Source organism: Oncorhynchus nerka, linkage group LG12, assembly GCF_034236695.1.
Source record: "Oncorhynchus nerka isolate Pitt River linkage group LG12, Oner_Uvic_2.0, whole genome shotgun sequence".
In the NCBI taxonomy this organism is placed as follows: Eukaryota; Metazoa; Chordata; class Actinopteri; order Salmoniformes; family Salmonidae; genus Oncorhynchus; species Oncorhynchus nerka.
In genome coordinates this window covers 33,581,635-33,602,974 of record NC_088407.1, presented here as the reverse complement: position 1 = coordinate 33,602,974, position 21,340 = coordinate 33,581,635, and the positions used below count along the sequence as shown (strand labels likewise).

The 21,340-nt window shown below is 44.5% G+C and overlaps 1 protein-coding gene across 1 annotated transcript in view; it reads left to right on the top strand.

Annotated features, from left to right (window-relative positions):
* LOC115138164 (neurexin-2-like) overlaps nucleotides 1–21,340 on the top strand; it is a 599,118-nt gene that overhangs the window by 388,655 nt on the left and 189,123 nt on the right. Inside the window, exon 13 of the mRNA XM_065025518.1 lies at nucleotides 7,895–8,076. Coding sequence (XP_064881590.1) covers nucleotides 7,895–8,076 — 182 coding nt within the window. The remainder of the gene's footprint in view (nucleotides 1–7,894; nucleotides 8,077–21,340) is intronic.

The following is a 21,340-nucleotide window of genomic DNA, read 5'->3' as shown; positions in this document are numbered from 1 at the left end:
CTAACTACACCAACAACTCATTTGGTTCATTTATGAACAGAAACAGAGACAGAGAGGGTTTTGAGGACTGAGTCTGAAGAGACACTTTCTGGTTTCTCTGTCTAGCCACCGTTAAATATAGAAACAGTGTTTTTGTTGTTACGTGATTAACTTGTCCTTCGTCACTGTGAGTCATCAGTAAGGCTGAATCACACAATTACACAGAACATTCAAATGAATGAAGTCTTTTGACATAAGCCACAGTGTTATACATCATGTATATGGGCTGAATGCAGTAGACGTTGGTCTGTCGGGGATGAAAGACATCTAGTGCGGTCTTGCCGTCTTGCTGTGTGTCTGTGATGACCTGTTTATTTTATACCTGTTGTGGGGAAAAGGTGTCCCAGAATGCTTTGCTTTAGCCCACATCAATGGCTATTCACAGAGAGTGTCCAATAGAACAAACCTCACCACACACACACACACACACGACACACTCCACCTGCCCTGTATAGGGAAAATTAAAATCAATCTGCTTTTCCATTACACGTTTGATTCGGGAGGGCGCTCTATGATTATTATTCCACCGGCCACGACCAAAAATAAAATGTTATTTTTCTTCCAATCCAAATGACCAAACTGGCCCCGAAAATGGAAATAATAATCAACGGGCATCCTGAGATGTTTGATCTATCCTCATGCTTCTCTGTTCCAGGTAGAGAGCATTGATTGGCAGACATCGATCCCAACTCGAGCTAATTGGACAAAAGCATTCAATATTTAGCTCGTTTTTTTTTCAGTCTGCAAAATAAACATAAGTGCCACGGTGTGTTTCCATCATTATTGTTGTTCCAGTGAAACAGAGAGAACAGATTGCTTGATTAGAGGCAGGCCGGTCAAGGTCAGTGGAAAATCCATAGTCTACCCCGAGTTTTGTTTGCGGAGGGAAGTCTCCCAAGGCCTTATTCATTTAGTTTTAACTCCAGTCTTAAGTATCACATGGGCAGTGTGGAGACTTAGGGAGTTATGCTGTTAGCTCAGCCTCTCTCCCGGACTGTCTCCATCTCCTTTTATCTCTCTCGGCAGCTAGGTTTCCATCTAATTGGCGCCAGATTTTCATGCAAATATTTAAAAATCTGCATAAAGAAAATATGCGCGTTTTCCCACCAGTGGTGAGTTTCCACCAAACGGACTTGTTGTGGAGGACAAAAATCAGTGAGAGATGACGTGGTTGCACACAAAATGTACCTTTTCACTTAAGTTTTCATATACCGATAGTTTTGTAAAACAAAAGCTGTCGAGTTGAATAGCAAATGTGTCTACTCTGGTCTTGGCACCTGAGCATCAGCCAACGGCTCACAGATACAGTGCGGGTAGGGTAGTCTACATGATATGATTATTATGGATAATATTTGTATTTGTCAAACGACAGGCAAGCAACAATCATCATGTCTGTCACCAGAATAAGACCCTCGAAATGTATTGGAAAGGAGCATCGAGATCAACTTGCACTTCCACAACTCTGTGAAGTTCGTCATAACTTATTTCATCTGTAGCCTAATAAACTGAATGGTTTCCCGACGATGACCACACACCGTGTCACCGAGTGACTCCAACTTTATTATGATGGTTGTTATGTCAATATTTGCGCTTAAAGGCGTTGCAACTACCATTTCTCGCAAAATTATTTTTCACAGACACAAAAAACATCCCACTATCTCAAACAATCAAAATATCTGTCGCCATTTATGAAATTGTACTGAAACAAATTTTTTCCATCCCAGCTGTCGTGATTTGTATACGGTATTACTGTACTCGCATAAAAACTGTGGATGGAAATACGGTTAGTTTCTCTCTCTCTCTCCTTTCCTATCTCTCTCTTATTATTTTTCTCTCTCTCTCTCTCCTTTCCTATCTCTCTCTTATTATTGTTCTCTCTCTCCTTTCCTATCTCTCTCTTATTATTTTTCTCTCTCTCTCTCCTTTCCTATCTCTCTCTTATTATTGTTCTCTCTCTCCTTTCCTATCTCTCTCTTATTATTGTTCTCTCTCTCTCTCCTTTCCTATCTCTCTCTTATTATTGTTCTCTCTCTCCTTTCCTATCTCTCTCTTATTATTGTTCTCTCTCTCTCTCCTTTCCTCTCTCTCTTATTATTGTTCTCTCTCTCCTTTCCTATCTCTCTCTTATTATTGTTCTCTCTCTCCTTTCCTATCTCTCTCTTATTATTGTTCTCTCTCTCCTTTCCTATCTCTCTCTTATTGTTGTTCTCTCTCCTTTCCTATCTCTCTCTTATTATTGTTCTCTCTCTCTCCTTTCCTATCTCTCTCTTATTATTGTTCTCTCTCTCCTTTCCTATCTCTCTCTTATTATTGTTCTCTCTCTCCTTTCCTATCTCTCTCTTATTATTGTTCTCTCTCTCCTTTCCTATCTCTCTCTTATTATTGTTCTCTCTCTCCTTTCCTATCTCTCTCTTATTATTGTTCTCTCTCTCCTTTCCTATCTCTCTCTTATTATTGTTCTCTCTCTCTCTCTCCTTTCCTATCTCTCTCTTATTATTGTTCTCTCTCTCTCTCCTTTCCTATCTCTCTCTTATTATTGTTCTCTCTCTCTCTCCTTTCCTATCTCTCTCTTATTATTGTTCTCTCTCTCCTTTCCTATCTCTCTCTTAATATTGTTCTCTCTCTCCTTTCCTATCTCTCTCTTATTATTGTTCTCTCTCTCTCTCCCTTTCCTATCTCTCTCTTATTATTGTTATCTCTCTCTCTCTCGTTTCCTATCTCTCTCTTATTATTGTTCTCTCTCTCCTTTCCTATCTCTCTCTTATTATTGTTCTCTCTCTCCTTTCCTATCTCTCTTATTATTGTTCTCTCTCTCTCCTTTCCTATCTCTCTCTTATTATTGTTCTCTCTCTCTCTCCTTTCCTATCTCTCTCTTATTATTGTTCTCTCTCTCCTTTCCTATCTCTCTCTTATTATTGTTCTCTCTCTCCTTTCCTATCTCTCTCTTATTATTGTTCTCTCTCTCCTTTCCTATCTCTCTCTTATTATTGTTCTCTCTCTCCTTTCCTATCTCTCTCTTATTATTGTTCTCTCTCTCTCTCTCTCCTTTCCTATCTCTCTCTTATTATTGTTCTCTCTCTCTCTCCTTTCCTATCTCTCTCTTATTATTGTTCTCTCTCTCTCTCCTTTCCTATCTCTCTCTTATTATTGTTCTCTCTCTCCTTTCCTATCTCTCTCTTAATATTGTTCTCTCTCTCCTTTCCTATCTCTCTCTTATTATTGTTCTCTCTCTCTCTCCTTTCCTATCTCTCTCTTATTATTGTTATCTCTCTCTCTCTCGTTTCCTATCTCTCTCTTATTATTGTTCTCTCTCTCCTTTGCTATCTCTCTCTTATTATTGTTCTCTCTCTCCTTTCCTATCTCTCTTATTATTGTTCTCTCTCTCTCCTTTCCTATCTCTCTCTTATTATTGTTCTCTCTCTCTCTCTCCTTTCCTATCTCTCTCTTATTATTGTTCTCTCTCTCCTTTCCTATCTCTCTCTTATTATTGTTCTCTCTCTCCTTTCCTATCTCTCTCTCTTATTATTGTTCTCTCTCTCTCTCTCCTTTCCTATCTCTCTCTTATTATTGTTCTCTCTCCTTTCCTATCTCTCTCTTATTATTGTTCTCTCTCTCTCTCCTTTCCTATCTCTCTCTTATTATTGTTCTCTCTCTCCTATCTCTCTCTTATTATTGTTCTCTCTCTCCTTTCCTATCTCTCTCTTATTATTGTTCTCTCTCTCCTTTCCTATCTCTCTCTTATTATTGTTCTCTCTCTCTCTCTCCTTTCCTATCTCTCTCTTATTATTGTTCTCTCTCTCCTTTCCTATCTCTCTCTTATTATTGTTCTCTCTCTCCTTTCCTATCTCTCTCTTATTATTGTTCTCTCTCTCCTTTCCTATCTCTCTCTTATTATTGTTCTCTCTCTCCTTTCCTATCTCTCTCTTATTATTGTTCTCTCTCCTTTCCTATCTCTCTCTTATTATTGTTCTCTCTCTCCTTTCCTATCTCTCTCTTATTATTGTTCTCTCTCTCCTTTCCTATCTCTCTCTTATTATTGTTCTCTCTCTCCTTTCCTATCTCTCTCTTTATTATTGTTCTCTCTCTCCTTTCCTATCTCTCTCTTATTATTGTTCTCTCTCTCCTTTCCTATCTCTCTTTATTATTGTTCTCTCTCTCCTTTCCTATCTCTCTCTTATTATTGTTCTCTCTCTCCTTTCCTATCTCTCTCTTATTATTGTTCTCTCTCTCTCTCCTTTCCTATCTCTCTCTTATTATTGTTCTCTCTCCTTTCCTATCTCTCTCTTATTATTGTTCTCTTTCTCCTTTCCTATCTCTCTCTTATTATTGTTCTCTCTCTCTCCTTTCCTATCTCTCTCTTATTATTGTTCTCTCTCTCTCTCCTTTCCTATCTCTCTCTTATTATTGTTCTCTCTCTCTCTCTCTCTCCTTTCCTATCTCTCTCTTATTATTGTTCTCTCTCTCCTTTCCTATCTCTCTCTTATTATTGTTCTCTCTCTCTCTCTCCTTTCCTATCTCTCTCTTATTATTGTTCTCTCTCTCTCTCCTTTCCTATCTCTCTCTTATTATTGTTCTCTCTCTCTCCTTTCCTATCTCTCTCTTATTATTGTTCTCTCTCTCTCTCCTTTCCTATCTCTCTCTTATTATTGTTCTCTCTCGCCTTTCCTATCTCTCTCTTATTATTGTTCTCTCTCTCTCTCTCTCCTTTCATATCTCTCTCTTATTATTGTTCTCTCTCTCTCTCCTTTCCTATCTCTCTCTTATTATTGTTCTCTCTCTCTCTCTCTCCTTTCCTATCTCTCTCTTATTATTGTTCTCTCTCTCTCTCCTTTCCTATCTCTCGTATTATTGATCTCTCTCTTATTATTGTTCTCTCTCTCCTTTCCTATCTCTCTCTTATTATTGTTCTCTCTCTCTCTCTCTCTCCTTTCCTATCTCTCTCTTATTATTGTTCTCTCTCTCTCTCTCTCTCTCCCCGCTTCCCCTCTCCCACTCTTTTGCAATCATTTCCTCTCGCGTTCCCTCTTCTACCCCTTCCATCTCCCTCCACGTCTCACGTCTACACCTCTTTCTTACCCCATCCCTTGTGTGTAGAAAAGGGAGAGGTGGTTGGTGGTTAGCATGGCTCTGCATGCATTGGTCGAGCAGACCTGGAGCAGGTGTTGGGTGTCTCTGAAACCCTAAGATGTGGGCTCAGTCAGGGAGAACCTGCCAGACTACCTCATTAGATGCCTCGTCACCTCTTTGTCTCTTCGCTTAGTGGGCTGCTGCAGGGTCGCCGTAACAGCAGGTGGCCACCACTTCTGCAGACTGCCGGCCTGCCACCACACAGGACAAGGACTAAAGAAAATAAACTGAAAAAAACTCATACACTTAGAGGGGGGAGTGGAAATAAAGTTTCTTTGAAGATTATTTGGCAAAAGGTACTTTGCAGCTTTTGAGTTTGTGCTATTACGGTGGTAGGAGGTGTTGAATTGAAGAGGTGTTAATCTCTTTGCTCTGGGCATGACATCTGGAATTAAATTGCTAATAGATTATGCAGTGTTGGTTTACTGCGATATGAGTAAACTGAGATGCAGATATTCTAAATATAAGCTCAGAAAAAAAAGAAACGTCCTCTCACTGTCAACTGCGTTTATTTTCAGCCAACTTAACATGTGTAAATATTTGTATGAACATAACAAGATTCAACAACTGAGACATAAACTGAACACGTTCCACAGACAAGTAACTAACAGAAATGGAATAATGTGTCCCTGAAAAAAGGGGGATTCAAAATCAAAAGTAACAGTCAGTATCTGGTGTGGCCACCAGCTGCATTAAGTACTGCAGTGCATCTCCTCCTCATGGACTGCACCAGATTTGCCAGTTCTTGCTGTGAGATGTTACCCCACTCTTCCACCAAGGCACCTGCAAGTTCCCGGACATTTCTGGGCGGAATGGCCCTAGCCTTCACCTTCCGATCCAACAGGTCCCAGACGTGCTCATTGGGATTGAGATCCGGGCTCTTCCCTGGCCATGACAGAACACTGACATTCCTGTATTGCAGGAAATCACTCACAGAACGAGCAGAATGGCTGGTGACATTGTCATACTGGAGGGTTATGTCAGGGTGATCCTGCAGGAAGGGTACCACATGAGGGAGAAGGATGTCTATGCACAGCGTTGAGATGACAACAAGCTCAGTCCGATGACACTGCCCCAGACTATGATGGACCCTCCACCCTCAAATTGATCCCGCTCCAGAGTACAGGCCTCGGTGTAACGCACATTCCTTCGACGATAAACGTGAATCCGACCATCTGACTTTTTGTCCTGTCTGGTCCTGTCTGTCACATCTGCAGTCCTCATGCCTCCTTGCAGCATGCCTAAGGCACATTCACGCAGATGAGCAGGGACCCTGGGCATCTTTCTTTTGGTGTTTTTCAGAGTCAGTAGAAAGGCCTCTTTTAGTGTCCTAAGTTTTCATAACTGTGACCTTAATTATCTACCGTCTGTAAGCTGTTAGTGTCTTAATGACCGTTCCACAGGTGCATGTTCATTAATTGTTTATGGTTCATTGAACAAGCATGGGAAACAGTGTTTAAACCCTTTACAATGAAGATCTGTGAAGTTAAGATTTTTACAAATGATCTTTGAAAGACAGGGTCCTGAAAAAGGGACGTTTCTTTTTTGCTGAGTTTATATGAGGTGGGAATTTTCTGTCTTCAGTTATCATCATCATCATCCTCCTCCTCACCATCGTCCTTTCTATTGATTTATTGACAATGCTCTGCATTCTACCCTGACAAACTGAGAAAGAGAGGTATTGATTGTAAAACTTTGCTCTGGGAATGACGTCTGGAATTGTCTATGGATTGCATAGTGTTGATTTAATGTTGGGGTTAATGACTCTGTCATCTTCATCCTCATCATCATCATCATTTACATTTATCCCACAATGCTCTGCATTCTTCCCTGCCAGATAGAGGAGGGGAGAAATCGAAAAACCCTTTGTTGTGCATCTTCTTCCTCTAAGCAGTTTTTTCATGCTGTGGGCTAGTTATAGTATTTCAGTCACGCATCTTGTTTATTTAGAAAAGAAAATTAGATTGGAAGGCTGGGACCCAGAGAGCCGAGGCATCACGTGCCTCATGCTGAAGCAAATAGCCGGGGGGGGGGGGGGGGGGACTCACACCTGAGTGGGGGAGCTGCTGATACTGTTACAGCCTCTGTTCCTCAATCTCTCTGCAACATGGCTGCCTTCCTACCGACAGCCATTTTAGAGCAGTTTCCTTCCATGTATCTCCTCTCATCTTTAACTGCCCTAATGCCTTTGAGCAGGAACACTACAACAGAACAGTGGTGTAGTGGTGGAACAGATGAACACTCTGCCTCGAACTGTTCTCGCACTGCCCTCATCACTTCCAACCATCGCGTCTCACACCTCGTCGTCACCCCCTTTCCTAATTTCTTTCCCTCCCTCCCTCCTCTTCCTCGCCCATCCCTCCTCTTCCTCCTCCCTCTCTCCGCCTGCTCTTCTGTCTCCACTGCCACGCAGAGATAATTAGTCAGCGCCAGAAGAATACAACCAGGAGAAAGGGGAATTGGACTTGCCACGTTACTCTGTAGAAACGGAATGATTTTGATGTGAGAGAATAGGCTCTGTCCCAGAAAGCACTGCTCTGTGTGTGCCACATTAGGGAAGACATACTTGCTATGACTCAACAGCAGACAACGACAAGCACCTACCTTAAAGCAAAGCTTTGTTTTCGATAGTTTGTTCTTTGGCTTTGACCTTCCACTGTACCACATGATATAGGTCTATGGAATAGTATCCATCATATATGACACATTGGCCCTCTTCTGTCCACAGCTGGGACAACCTACATCTTCGGGAGAGGAGGAGCCCTCATCACATACACCTGGCCCCCCAACGACCGGCCGAGCACACGGGCAGACCGGCTGGCGGTGGGATTCAGCACGCAGCTGAAGGAGGCCGTGCTGGTCAGGGTGGAAAGCGCAGAGGGACTGGGAGACTACCTGGAGCTGCACATAGTAAGTGACTACCTGCGGAACTGCAAGGGGTGATATAAGGGGGCATGGGTGGGGAGTTGGAGGCGGGAAGTCATTGGTGGAGGAGGACATTGGTTTGCCTACTGGTGGGGTGAGGGGGTTGGAGGGACACACAGTTTAAGGGGACAGTAGATTGGAGGGACACTTATTTGGAGGGACAGCATGTGTCAAGAGATGGCTGGGGTTGAAGGGGTACACGGGGACTGGGGACAGTAGGGATGTGGTTGAGACGCATTGAGGAGTGGTAGGTTGAGCTAATATGGTCCAAAGTTGGAGATGTACAGGTGAAAGTAACTACTCAAAGAACGATCATTGAGCAGGTCTTTACATCTCATTCACTCTTACCAAACTAGTAATTACTCCATCCCTGCCACTATGACTCTCATATGTTATAGGTAAAAGGCATTATAAAGAGAACCCTGCCTAAGGATAACTTTATAAGGCAATTAAAGGACATCGGGCATTTTAAAAAGGCATTAATGCTGCCTGTAAATGGCTCGTTGACCCATGTGATCCCTGCCTACCGACGAGATTCAAAGCCCATATTATTATTTTAATGGATGCCTTTCTGTTAATTATCTGCTCCCTGCCGAACCCACTGACTCTGTTCCTCTCAGCATGTCACCGGTGTCAAACACACACACACGCAAATGCACACACACACACACACACACACACACACACACACACACACACACACACACACACACACACACACTTCGCCTGCAGCTATAAAGAGAGGCTTGTGCCAGCTGCTCTGCTAGCCAGTGCCTGTGCTTTTACGGTCTCTGTCTCCACGCTGCCTCTCTCACTCAGGGCTCACACTGACTAACTACAGCCTTCAAGGCAGAGTGGTAACAGTGTTGTTTTGCCCTCTCCTCTCCTCTTTTCATCTCCATCCTCATTCTCCCTATTTCAGCTTTCCTTAAAACCTATAAAAACACAACCTAGGTTTTAGGTTTTCTGAAAGAAGGCTGTAAGACAATGAATTGACAAGGAAAGTATGAAGGGGACAGCTCTGCTCTAGTATGAAGATGAAATTGACAGTCATTAAAATAGAAACAAACACACTCAACATGTCCATAAATCATTTATCAGCGACTCTGATTATCGAGGAGGAGAGTGCTGGGAAGATTTTTCAAATACCGAGAGGACCTAGTATAATTTGAATGCATGTTAAAAACAACAACAACAAAACACAGCTGGGCTATAAAGGAAGATTATACCATGCCAGGTTGGAGTGGAATGGCACATTGTCCATTTGACACAAACATTAGCACATTATAGGCCTCAGAGTCTGTAAACCTTGTTGACTGCTGCTGATTAATGAATAGTCAGACACATCCAACCTTTTTTAAAAGAAGTCCAATTGGTTTGACTAGCAAGCACTGAAAATGTGCATTGTTGAAAAGATAGCCCACACATCAAGCCTTTTTTTTTACTGTAGGGCCGTGGCCTATAGCACGCCCTGCACCCTTGCGCATAATTAGTTGGGAGGAGGAGGAGATGTTGAATAGAGAGACAAAGTTGGCAAAACAATTGCTAATAATAATTAGTAAACACTCCTGCTATTAGGTCAAGTTTATCTACATGAAAATACAAAATAAATACAAATCCTAAATTGAATGTTGTCCTATTTAAACGGTTTTAACTGTTATTTTATTTTCATGACGCTACATGGTTATGGGTCTCTCCAGAGATGTTTGATCGGGTTCGAGTCCGGGCTCTGGCTGGGCCACTCAAAGACATTCTGAGACTTGACCCGAGGCCATTCCTGCGTTGTCTTGGCTTGGGGCTTAGGATCATTGTCCTGTTGGAAAGGGAACCTTCTCCCCAGTCTGACGTCCTGAGTGCTCCAGAGGAGGTTTTTTATCAAGGATCTCTCTGTACTTTGCTCCATTCATCTTTGCCTCGATCCTGACTAGTTTCCCAGTCCTTGCCGCTGAAAAACATCCCCACAGCATGATGTTGTCACCACCATGCTTCACTGCAGGGATGGTGCCAGGTTTCCTCCAGGCGTGACGCTTGGCATTGATCTTGGTTTCATCAGACCAGAGAATCTTGTTTCTCATGGTCTGATTGTCTTTAGGTGCCTTTTGGAAAACTCGGGCTGTCATGTGCCTTTTACTGAGGAGTGGCTTCCGTCTGGCCACTCTACCATAAAGGCCTGATTGGTGGAGTGCTGCAGAGATGGTTGTCCTTCTAGAAGGTTCTCCCATCTCAAGAGCTCTGTCAGAGTGAGCGTCGGGATCTTTGTTACCTCCCTGACCAAGGCCCTTCTTCCCCGATTGCTCAGTTTGGCCTTTCCCCAGATCTGAGCCTTGACACAATCCGCGGAGCTCTACGGACAATTCCTTCGACCTCATGGCATGGTTTTTGCTCTGACATGCACTGTCAACTGTGGGACCTTATATAGACAGGTGTGTGTGTGCCTTTCCAAATCATGTCCAATCAATTGAATTTACCACACGTGGACTCCAATCAAGTTGTAGAAACATCTCAAGGATGATCAATGGAAACAGGATGCAGTTGAGATCAATTTCGAGCCTCATAGCGAAGGGTCTGAATACTTGTGTAATTAAAGTTTATAAAAACAATTTTTAAATACGTTTGCAAAAATGTCTAAACTGGTTGTCGCTTTATCGTTATGGGGTATTGTGTGTAGATTGCTGAGAATTTTTGATTGAATCCATTTTAGAATAAGGCTGAGAGTCAAGGGGTCTGAATACTTTCAGAAAGCACTGTATAAACAATAGCCTAAATGTGGGCACATTTTACTGGGGGGGCAATGAGGAGATTCGAGATCATTCCCCCACTGCCCATTCCCCCACGTATTTCCATGACAATTCCATTGTATTGGTCGAGTCCGATTGACCTCTTTACCGCATCTATGATTTGAATTAATGTTCTACATTACCATGGCAATCCACCGTCGGTTGATAGAACATTCCAAATTACCATGGAAATGATTGCATCACAATTACCAGGCAGCCATTGCGAGTGTACTGTACAGTACCCATGAGTTTACTAGTCAAATTGTCGGGGTTAGAACTTCCAAGCCTGCTCTATTCATTCTATTTCTATGTGGGACACACACACACACACACACACACACACACACACACACACACACACACACACACAATGGGAAGAGAACTGGCTCAGTGGTTGTACTTCATACAACAGGCCAAGGTCAAAACGAATGTCCTCACTGGTATGTAATTAATAATCATACTAATGCTAGCATATCTCAGCAGTTATTGACAGAAATCATATTGATAGTATTGCAATGGTAAACCATCTCAATCGTCATTCAGTCAATGCGTACAGTATTCACCACACATCTCAGAGATTTTCCAATTGATCAGTCCACAAGCAAGACTTCACAACTGAATCCTCACTTCACATACATTTGTATAGTAGCCTCCCTGTGTTATCACACTTTAACGGTTGGTTTGGATTTCCCATTGTTAAAGTCCATCCTGCCCATGATATACTAGACAACATACACATGGCCACAACTATTACTACTACTAATAATAATAATAATACTTTTACAGATCCACTGTCTCATCTGCCCAGCCATGCAATGTATAAACTTGATCTCCACTGTAAAAAGCACCGAGACAATATCTCCGACATTTGCAACATTGCTTCAATGTTGAAATTCGGGAGTTGGGACAAGACAGACAGGCAGCTTTTCTCAGCCAGTTGAAATCGTGAATCCGCATTTTTATGTGTTTATACAAAGACATGTAAACAGTAAAACAGATCAAACGAAACAAAATGCCCCAAGTTGTCCCACGTTGGCTGTCTTTCCAGCTTCAGTCTGAAGTGATTGTGTTAGTTGTGTACTTGGCTAGCTAGCACGGGGGAAGAACCTCCATAGCAACCTGCAAAGTTCTGTAACTATTCAAGGGGTTGGGTTAAATGCGGAAGACACAGTTCAGTTGAATGCGTTCAGTTGTACATCTAACTAGGTATCCCCCTTTCCCTAACCAGCACTTGGGTAGTTTTTGCTTTACATTGCATTCAATACGAAGAGAAGGCATCACGTTTTGTTGAAAAATGTATGGTTTGGGAAAGAATTTGGCTTTTTAATGCTCCATTGTATAAAAGCAATAATCAACTCAAGACCATTTGTTATGGACTCGAGCTTCACTTCGTGGCTATGGTCACTGACCACGTCACTGCCATGATAAAAAACGTCATAACACATGGCCTATCATGTAGTATTGCTTAAATATTGCCAAGCCTTCCATACCACACTATATCACATGGGCTTCCATGACAGTTCATTGCCTTGTATCATCACAGTGTGCTCCTCCCAGTATATTAGGGCGCATCCCGAATGGCACCCTATTCCCGATATAGTGCGCTGCTTTTGAATAGAGCCCTATGGGGTTATATAGGCAATAGGGTTCCATTTGAGATGCTGGCAGTATACCAGTGTGTCTGCGTTAGTGAATCATTGGTGTGTAGGTTTCATTATAGGGCTGATGAGCGCTGGTACGACCCTGCCCTCCACTTTCTGGACGTCTGAGCAGCTCCCTGCTTTATTGAATTGAATACCTCCTTCCCTCCCTCCATCTCATTTCTCATTCATCCTCTCATTGTTGTTGATTCCATCTCTTTCTCTTTCGCTCGTGCTCTCGTTCTCATTCAGTCTCACGCATTTTTGTCCTCCTTCTCTCCCCCCTCCCTCTGTCCCCCATCACGTCAGACCATCAGCCTCTCTCCCAGCTCTGCTCTTGCACCAGTCCCACTGCAATTACATTTGATTTGCTCTGCGCTCCTCCTGAGTCATTCACCCAAATGACTCCCCTCCCTCCGCCCATCCAACAGTGTCTGGGCCTCTTTAATTACTATTAGCTCCCTGGTAGAGGACAAGCAAGAGTCAAATTAAGACCAGGACTTAGGGGCGTTTCCTATGTGATATGCATTGGCTCTATCTCTCGCTCACAGCACCCCACCCCACACGCACGTACGCACACATACACACACACACACACACACACACACGCACGTACGCACACACACACACACACACACTACTCCAGAGAGGGAGAGACACACACATACATGCACGTGCACACACACACCCAAAGCACAGGCACGCACTGTCTGTAAACGTCGCACAAACACATGCAGACACCCCCCCCTCTCTTTCGCGTTCTCCCTCTCTCACACACACACACATGCATGAACACACATACTGTATACACACAAACACACACCAGGGCTGGACATACAAGGCTGCCCGCTGGCCCACAGATCTTTTGGAAATCTCCGGGCCAGTCAATCATCTTCATCTTGGGCCAGTGAACGGAAATTATGCTATTTTCAATGTAGTCTATATAATTGCCGGGGGAAAAAACATTATGTTGATTATTTATCACGTGCGCACAGCACACAAAGCCTAGTTTATAATGTGTCGGACAGCAAGAGCGCACAGCTCTCAACTGGTTGTCATGTGGAGCAGCTCACAGCAGGAATAACAACAGCGGTAGGGTAGGTCGGAAAGATGTTTACACTTCTGATACCTACCAGGAAATGCTAAGTTAACAATGGGTTTGCAAACCGGGTATTTCAAAGGTTTAGTCCGAAGTCTTGGTTGAATCTTTGCTATGGACAATTCAGTCATGATGCGCTTTTTGAAAGAACATTTCTAAAGCCCCCCCCAACCCCCCAAACTTCCCAACTAAATTTAGGCCTACCTGGCACAATGATATCATGATGATTTGTATGAACCACGGGTCATTTGTTTTGTGAACTCTGACGCCACATGTAGCCTACACTGGACATTGTACAGTACAAAAACACAGCTAGCAAAACAATTGAATTAAAGGGCAACTACACCCTCCAATTTTTAGATATTTTTTACTATTTTCTCCAGACCTCAAATGTGGTCTCCTAATGTGGTTTAAGCATTGCTGTGGACTTAGAGCATCCCCTCAACAACAACAAAAAACGGTATGATTTTGAGAGTGATCCTAAAGGAAATTAACAGAAAGACAAATGAATTTAAGAAAAGATAAAAACTGATTTTATAGTGCCCTACAACTATAGACTGCTGACAGTTCAAAATGAAACATACAATTTAAATTATGTGCTAATCATCCGCTTCCCTGGGCCAGTATTATTTTCATTCGGGACGGTAGCTCTAAGTTTGCCACTGGCCCTTTGTGCCACTGGCAAATTTATCTGAATGTCAATGCCCTGCACACACTGTCTGTCACTGTCACAGGGGCCAAATCTTCAGTGTCTGTGTCTCACATCTCACTGACATTTCCCATGAGCCTCGAGGGGATGATAGAAAGAGACTGGGTGAACGTATGGTACTGTAGCTGATAAGAATGCCCAACCTCCTCCCCGTCCTGTTGCCTCGGGGCCTGGGACCTGTCTCTGAAAGGCCCAATGCATTACTCATCCACAAACAGTAACCTCTGGGGAAACTCGATAGAGCTTTGTAGGGGAAATTTCTGTAGAATACAGAGTACAGACTATGCTCTGTGCTCTCTCTTTTAAGGCAGCATGGAGATAAGGTTTTTTCTCCTCCCACTCTCTGTGTCCCAAAAAGCACCCTATTTTCTACATAGGGCACTACTTTTGACCAGTAGTCCAGTATGGCTCTGGTCAAAAGTAGTGCACTAAATAGGGAACAGGGTGCCATTGGGGATGCATCACCGTGTGTCTTTATATGGCTCATTATTCATCAACTCAACAGCATCCATTTTGGGGTGATGAGTCACTGATGCTGCTGATAGCACACTTGTCAGTCATGTTTAAGGAGCAATTTCCTTGTTAACTTACATTACCATCATGGTAAATAGCCAATTTAGCGGAATAATAGGTGATTTGTAGACCATTCGCCATAGTTCCAAGTTTAGCTGACAAGCCAGACTGTATCCAAACTTCTAACGGAAAAAAGGAGGGCGTGAAAGTTGGTATGTATCTATGGTCCTAACAAATGACAGTGAGTTGTCACGGTAACGGACCCATCGGAAAAAGGCCCTCATCTGCAGTTACCGAGCCGACCAGGAGTCTGTTGTTCAACAAGGTTTCCTGGGTCATCGCTTTAAATAAGCCAAGCGCTGATTTCATGTTTAGAGGTCTATTCCTCAGAAGACCCAGCCAATGTCTAGTGTGACGGGCAACAGGTCCTCATAAATGATGGAGAAGTGTGTTTCAGGGTCATGGTGAAATAGATAGCGATGGTCCCTCGCGGTATCTCTCTCTCTTTTGAAGCATTCCTTTGGCCGTAATGTTCCTTTTACGGCTCCCTCTTACAGGGAAAGGATTTGTGAGTCGAAAAATTGTCTTTGGATGTCTTGGTGATAGCTGGGAAGAGATGACTAGCTAACGGGAGCGTTCGGGAGTGTTCCTCTGAGTTTCTTCTCCCGTTCGGGAACGCTGGAGATGTTGCTGCCAGATAAAGGTAGATGGCGGTGCAGATAAAACTGTCAAGGAGAAGCAGCTCCTTTTATCCTCTCTCCATCCCTGTCAGCCCCCTTCGCTGTGAAGATCGGAGCGCACACACACACACACACACACACACACACACACACACACACACACACCTACACTCTTACACGCATAGTCACATACACATACACCCACACACACTGATTCTCTATGGCACACACACATTCTCTCCCCTTATATTTCTCCCTCTCACCTTGTTTACATTTTGCTACCCCACACCTGTTTCCCTCTTAAACGAGTGTCACTTTTAAAAATCGCTCCCCTTCATCATGCCTAGGGAGTCATCGCAAGCCAAACATGCGTGTGTGTGTGTGTGTGTGTGTGTGTGCGTGCGTGCATGCTTGATAAATGCTCTGCCGGCAGAGTGGGGCCAGCGGTCACCGGTGGTAACGAGATAACGAGGGCCCTGGTGTGTTTGGCAGGGGCCTCTCCTTGGCATGTGAGGGGCCGGACAGCTATCGATTAATCCTGCCTTTGTGGCCCACTAATAAAGCCTCGCCTGACAGCCTCCACCTGGCTCTCCGTGCTCTCCTTGGTCTTCCTGCCTCTGCAGGGGGTTGGGGACTTTCTCCCCTCCACGAGGAGCTGCTTGGAGGTCAATGCCCCACACATGTCTGGGGTGCTTTGGGGAATACCAGAGATGCATAAATACGGCAGCCCCCCATGTTGTACATGTTCCCTGTATTGTGCATTGCTCTCCGTGTCTCTTTTTCTTGTATTGTCATTAGCACAGTACACATGATCTCAATTTTAGCTCCAAGATGGCGGTAATTTGATCAACCCGAAAAATGTGATTGTGCCAATTTATTGGTGCATTGATCCATGTCAAACGCTGTAGTTTCAAAACTCGGTGCTTGGTGCTAAAACAACGACGTCATATCTGAATTCCAACCTCTTTATGCACCTTCGCCATTACCATCCATTAGTTTCAGGCACACCAGAGGATGTGGTCCAAGCCCTGGGAGACATTTTGGGCACCACAGCTGCAGGATATACTATAGTCTGTGCAGTTTCTGTGTGGAATCAGAGACTGAACCAAAATGACCGGATGAAGTCGAAGCAAAGAATGGACAGATAGATCTTTTAACCATTTCGAGTTTGGACATATTCAGACGATTACAGGCAACCACCCAGGTAGGCTAGGCACATAGTCACACAGTTAGCTAACACGGTGGATAAGTCGAGAGCACAGAACCGATCCCTTGTTGTGTTTGAGGTGGCAGTGGTGGGTTCGCGGTGGCGATGAGGCTGTGAATGCCCAGTGAATTCTGGGTGAAAGTAAATGGATTGCCTCCCCAGGATCGATAAGCTATTAAAGGAGCAGGGAGACAGGACTGTCCTGCTGTATCCTGATTTGTCTAATCACCTGGGGGGGGGGGGGGGGGAGCGCCCATACACCTCCTACAGATACCCCTCTATCTACCACAAATGGGTTCAAGTAGTATTTGTTTTATTACAAGTACGCCGAGAGGTTTGATTGAGCCTGCTGAGATGGCCGCCTAGATGGCTCAAGATGGGCGCGGTTTGCACTTTTGGGGACCACTCCATTGATTCCTTTGCATCTCTTTCTACTCATCCACATCGCACTTCTGATCACACTTCTGATCACACCAATACAGCTTCATCACAATGGCATACAGCCAGTATAAATTCCAGTCCGGGTGCTGAGATGTATATTTAGTTTAGCGTGAGTCATTGTGTAAACAGTCATCTGAAACGTGTTATATTGAATTTAGCCGTAGCATCGCAGCAGCAGCAGCAGCAGCTCTTGCTCACAACGTGATGTGCTTTTCATCTGGCAGAAAAATTGAATTGGGAGTTAATCCAATACAACTGCGACTCTCTCAACGCAGGATTCGTGTTTCTTGTTTCTCTTCCCGTTGACACACAAATCTTAACGTTTCTGTGGATCGGCGTGGAAGTGGGTTTTTGCCAAAAAAGTCTGTTGGCGAGCCCCTAAGTCCCTGTTCAGAGAAATGGATAGAGGGGAAAAAAGGGAGAGGGAGAGAATGGGTAGATTATGAATGACCAGCCTCTCTCCTCTTCTGTCCTGTCCTTTTCTGTGATGCCCTGAAAAGAGAGCTGCTGTACATTTCCGCTTTGGGGTCGCTCCTCAAATGTCACCACTGCAGCTCCATCCATGTAATCCCCCTGTAGCAGTACTTTAGCTGGGCCTGTACGTTCCTCCCTGCTTCTCTCTTTGTCCATCCACTTTGGCTGCAATGTACGTTCTGTGACTAAAACAAAACGCAAAAACGCTTCTGTATTGACTTTGAACCAAACGGTTCCTCAACTCCCCTCTAAACCTTCTCCCACGGATGGGTAACCCTCCGTGACTTTCTGTTTTTCTGACGGAGGTTGTGGACTCCCGGTGGGTAGCAGTGGATTTGTTTTCCGTCTCTGGAGGCAGTCAACCACACCAGAGAGTGTATCTCAGAAAAATTGAAAGGGAGGAACTGGGAAAGGAAGAGAGAGAGACAGAGAGGGGAGGGGGGGGGAGCAGGAGAGGGAGGGGAGAAAGAAATGTAGAGAGATCGGGTAGGGATAGACAGGGGAAAGAGAGAGGAGACTTTCGGGCAAAGATAGAGAGGACCCAAATGTAGCGAGAGTTGGAGAGGAAAGAGGGCAAATGGAGAGAGAGATGTTTATCTCCGCTCAGCCATGCAGACTTCACACGCACTCGTGTGCGGGTCCACACACTCAACGTAACCAAAGCCCCAAAGCCAGTCAGCCGAGAGCACCCTCGATGCACCCTCGATTTTAAACAACTGCCGCCCTCGCCGTTGTTGACAAACGCGAACAAAGCCCTGCGTAATTCAACATCAGCGGGGCATTGTTTTATTTTTTATTTTTTTTTTCAAAATGCACGTTGCTAAGAATAGACGCGTCTCTGTCAACAGACGTTTTCACTGGATAGCACATTAGACTCTTGAAAGGGAAGTGGAGATAAAGGTGGAAAATGTTTTGTTTTATTCAAACTCCTCATGGGGCATAAGCTTGAGCAGGATGGGAATGGCTGCCATGTTGTATATTTAGATCTTCTTCCAGCCTTGGCGAAGTTTTAACTAGACAGCCAACTGCCGCTCCCTCTGCCAATTCTCTACTCAGCAAGAGAACAGAACTGGGGCCTTTCTATTGGCCGGTTAGTCCTCTGCCCCTCCCTCTACTAGTGGAGTTGAGCTTTAGTCGGACGCTGGTCAGAGTAGGTTGGTCACATGGTGTGTGTGTGTGTGTGTGTGTGTGTGTGTGTGTGTGTGTGTGTGTGTGTGTGTGTGTGTGTGTGTGTGTGTGTGTGTGTGTGTGTGTGTGTGTGTGTGAGAGAGACCGTTGTAGACGGCATGCCCAGAACTCGTGCATAGCTTTCCTCCCGGGCATTCCCTTTCATTTGAGCCCTCGTTTAACAGGCAATTAATTTGTGTTGTTTGGAAAAAGAGGAGTAGGAGGAAGATGGAGTTTGATACACTACATGACCATGGTATGTGGACACGTGCTCATCGAACATCTCATTACAAAATCATGGGCATTAATATGGAGCTGCTATAACAACCTCCACTCTTCAGCCACAAGAGCATTAGTGAGGTCGGGCTCTGATGTTGGGCGATTAGGCCTGGCTTGCAGTCGGCGTTCCAATTCATCCCAATGGTGTTCGATGGAGTTGAGGTCAGGGCTCTGTGCAGGCCAGTCAAGTTATTCCACACCGATCTCGACAAACAATTTCTGTATAGACCTCGCTTTATGGGATGGGGGCATTGTCATGCTGAGACAGGAAAGGGCCTTCCGCAAACTGTTGCCACAGGGTTGGGAAAACCGAATAGTCTAGAATGTCATTGTATTCTGTCGTGTTAAGATTTCCCTTCACTGGACTTTACGGTTGTCACTATGCATTGGGGGAGGTAGCGTTCTCCTGGCATCCACCAAACCCAGATCTGTTCGTCAGACTGCCAGATGGTGAAGCGTGATTCATCACTCCACTGCTCCAGGGTCCAATGGCGGCGACCTTTACACCACTCTAGCTGACGCTTGGCATTGCGCATGGTGATCTTAGGCTTGTGTGTGGCTGCACGGCCATGGAAACTCATTTCTTGAAGCTCCCAACAAACAATTATTGTGCTGAAGTTGCTTCAGGAGGCCGTTTGGAACTCGGTAGTGAGTATTGCAACCGAGGACAGACGATTTTTGTGCGCTACGCGCTTCAGCACTCGGCGGTCCCATTCTGTGAGTTTCCACTTCCCAATAACAGCTCCTACAGTTGACCGGGTGTTGTAACTTTAATGTGTTACAGAGTTAATGTTTAAGTTAATTCATTGAGCTGTATCTAAAATACATTTCTTTACAGTTATTTACATATGTAATTGTATTGGTTAGTATTGAATTACGCTTTTGACTGCAAGTTCCAGAATGCCTTGCGACAGGAATGAGATAGATAACGCGCCAGTTATGTGCAGGTGCAAAGTGATTAAGCTGACCTTTCCGCTAGCATCTTACCTGCATTGTTCTGTAGAATCTAAAGTTGTTAAATGTAACGTGAACCAGTATTATTACTAAAAGAAGCTTTCGTATCAAACCCGACGTCCCGAGTCATTACTTTGAAGACAGTTATTCTATAACCGGGGCAGCTCTAGCAGGAACTAACTTGTTGGAAAGGTGGCATCCTATGACGGTTCCACGTTGAAAGTCACTGAGCTCTTCAGTAAGGTCATTCTACTGACAATATTTGTCTACGGCGATTGCATGGCTGTGTGCTCAATTTTATACAGCTGTCAAAAACGGGTGTGGCTGAAATAGACAAATCCACAGGGGTGTGGACTTTTGTTCATATAGTGTATCTTCCCTGCCTCTGCATGCTGTATCAGAGATGTGTTTATACACATTCTCTCTCTCTGTATTCATCTCCCTCCCTCTCCCCCCTCTCTCTTTCTTTCTCTCTCTCCCTCCCTTCTCTCACGTATCGAAGAGAGCTTTCACCCTAATCCCGGAGGTTTGACTGATATGAGTGATTGAGGTTATAGCTCAGTGAACAGAGAGAGAGGGGGGGCGTTTTCCCCACCTCGCTCCCCCGCCATGGGATTCCTTTGTTGGCAATATCAGAGGTAGAAAGCTCAGGCCCTGTAAGATTGGCCCTAAAGGAGTGTGTGTGTGTGTGTGTGTGTGCGTGTGTGCGTGCGTCAACCCCTGAAGGAGCCTTCTACCACCACGTTGTGCTCTGAATCGTTCATGTGCTATCACCGGCCCCTCTGATAAGGTGCAAATATTATTCTGTAACAGCGGTTATTGCTATGCCAAATCTGCTGTTAGGACCACTTTAGATTGGATTTGGAGGCTGAGCTGGGCTGAGGTGCAGTGGCGGGGAGAAAGGGAGAGGGCCGCGAAGGGATGCTGAGAGTGGGTTATGTTTTGCTGCAGGTATATATGCAGCAGGCAGACAGATATGCAAACCAATTGCTTGGCTCCCATACAGAATGTGTTCAGTCATGTGCAACGGCAGCACATGCTCATATGTACACACACTCTGGGATCTCCTCCTCACTTCCCCTCTCTCCATCTGTATCTATTTATCTCTTCTCTCTCGCATTCTCTCTCAATCCCTCTCAAACGCACACCTTTGGTGGACTCGGTTACCTTCATAAAGATACAAGAGGAGGAAGAGAGAGAAAGGAAGATACATGTAAAGAAGAGGGGGGGGGTGCTGGAGTAATGATGAGCAGGAGAGAAAGATGGCAAGAGGTGAGGAGAAAAGGAGTGAGAGAGGTAGATGAAGAGA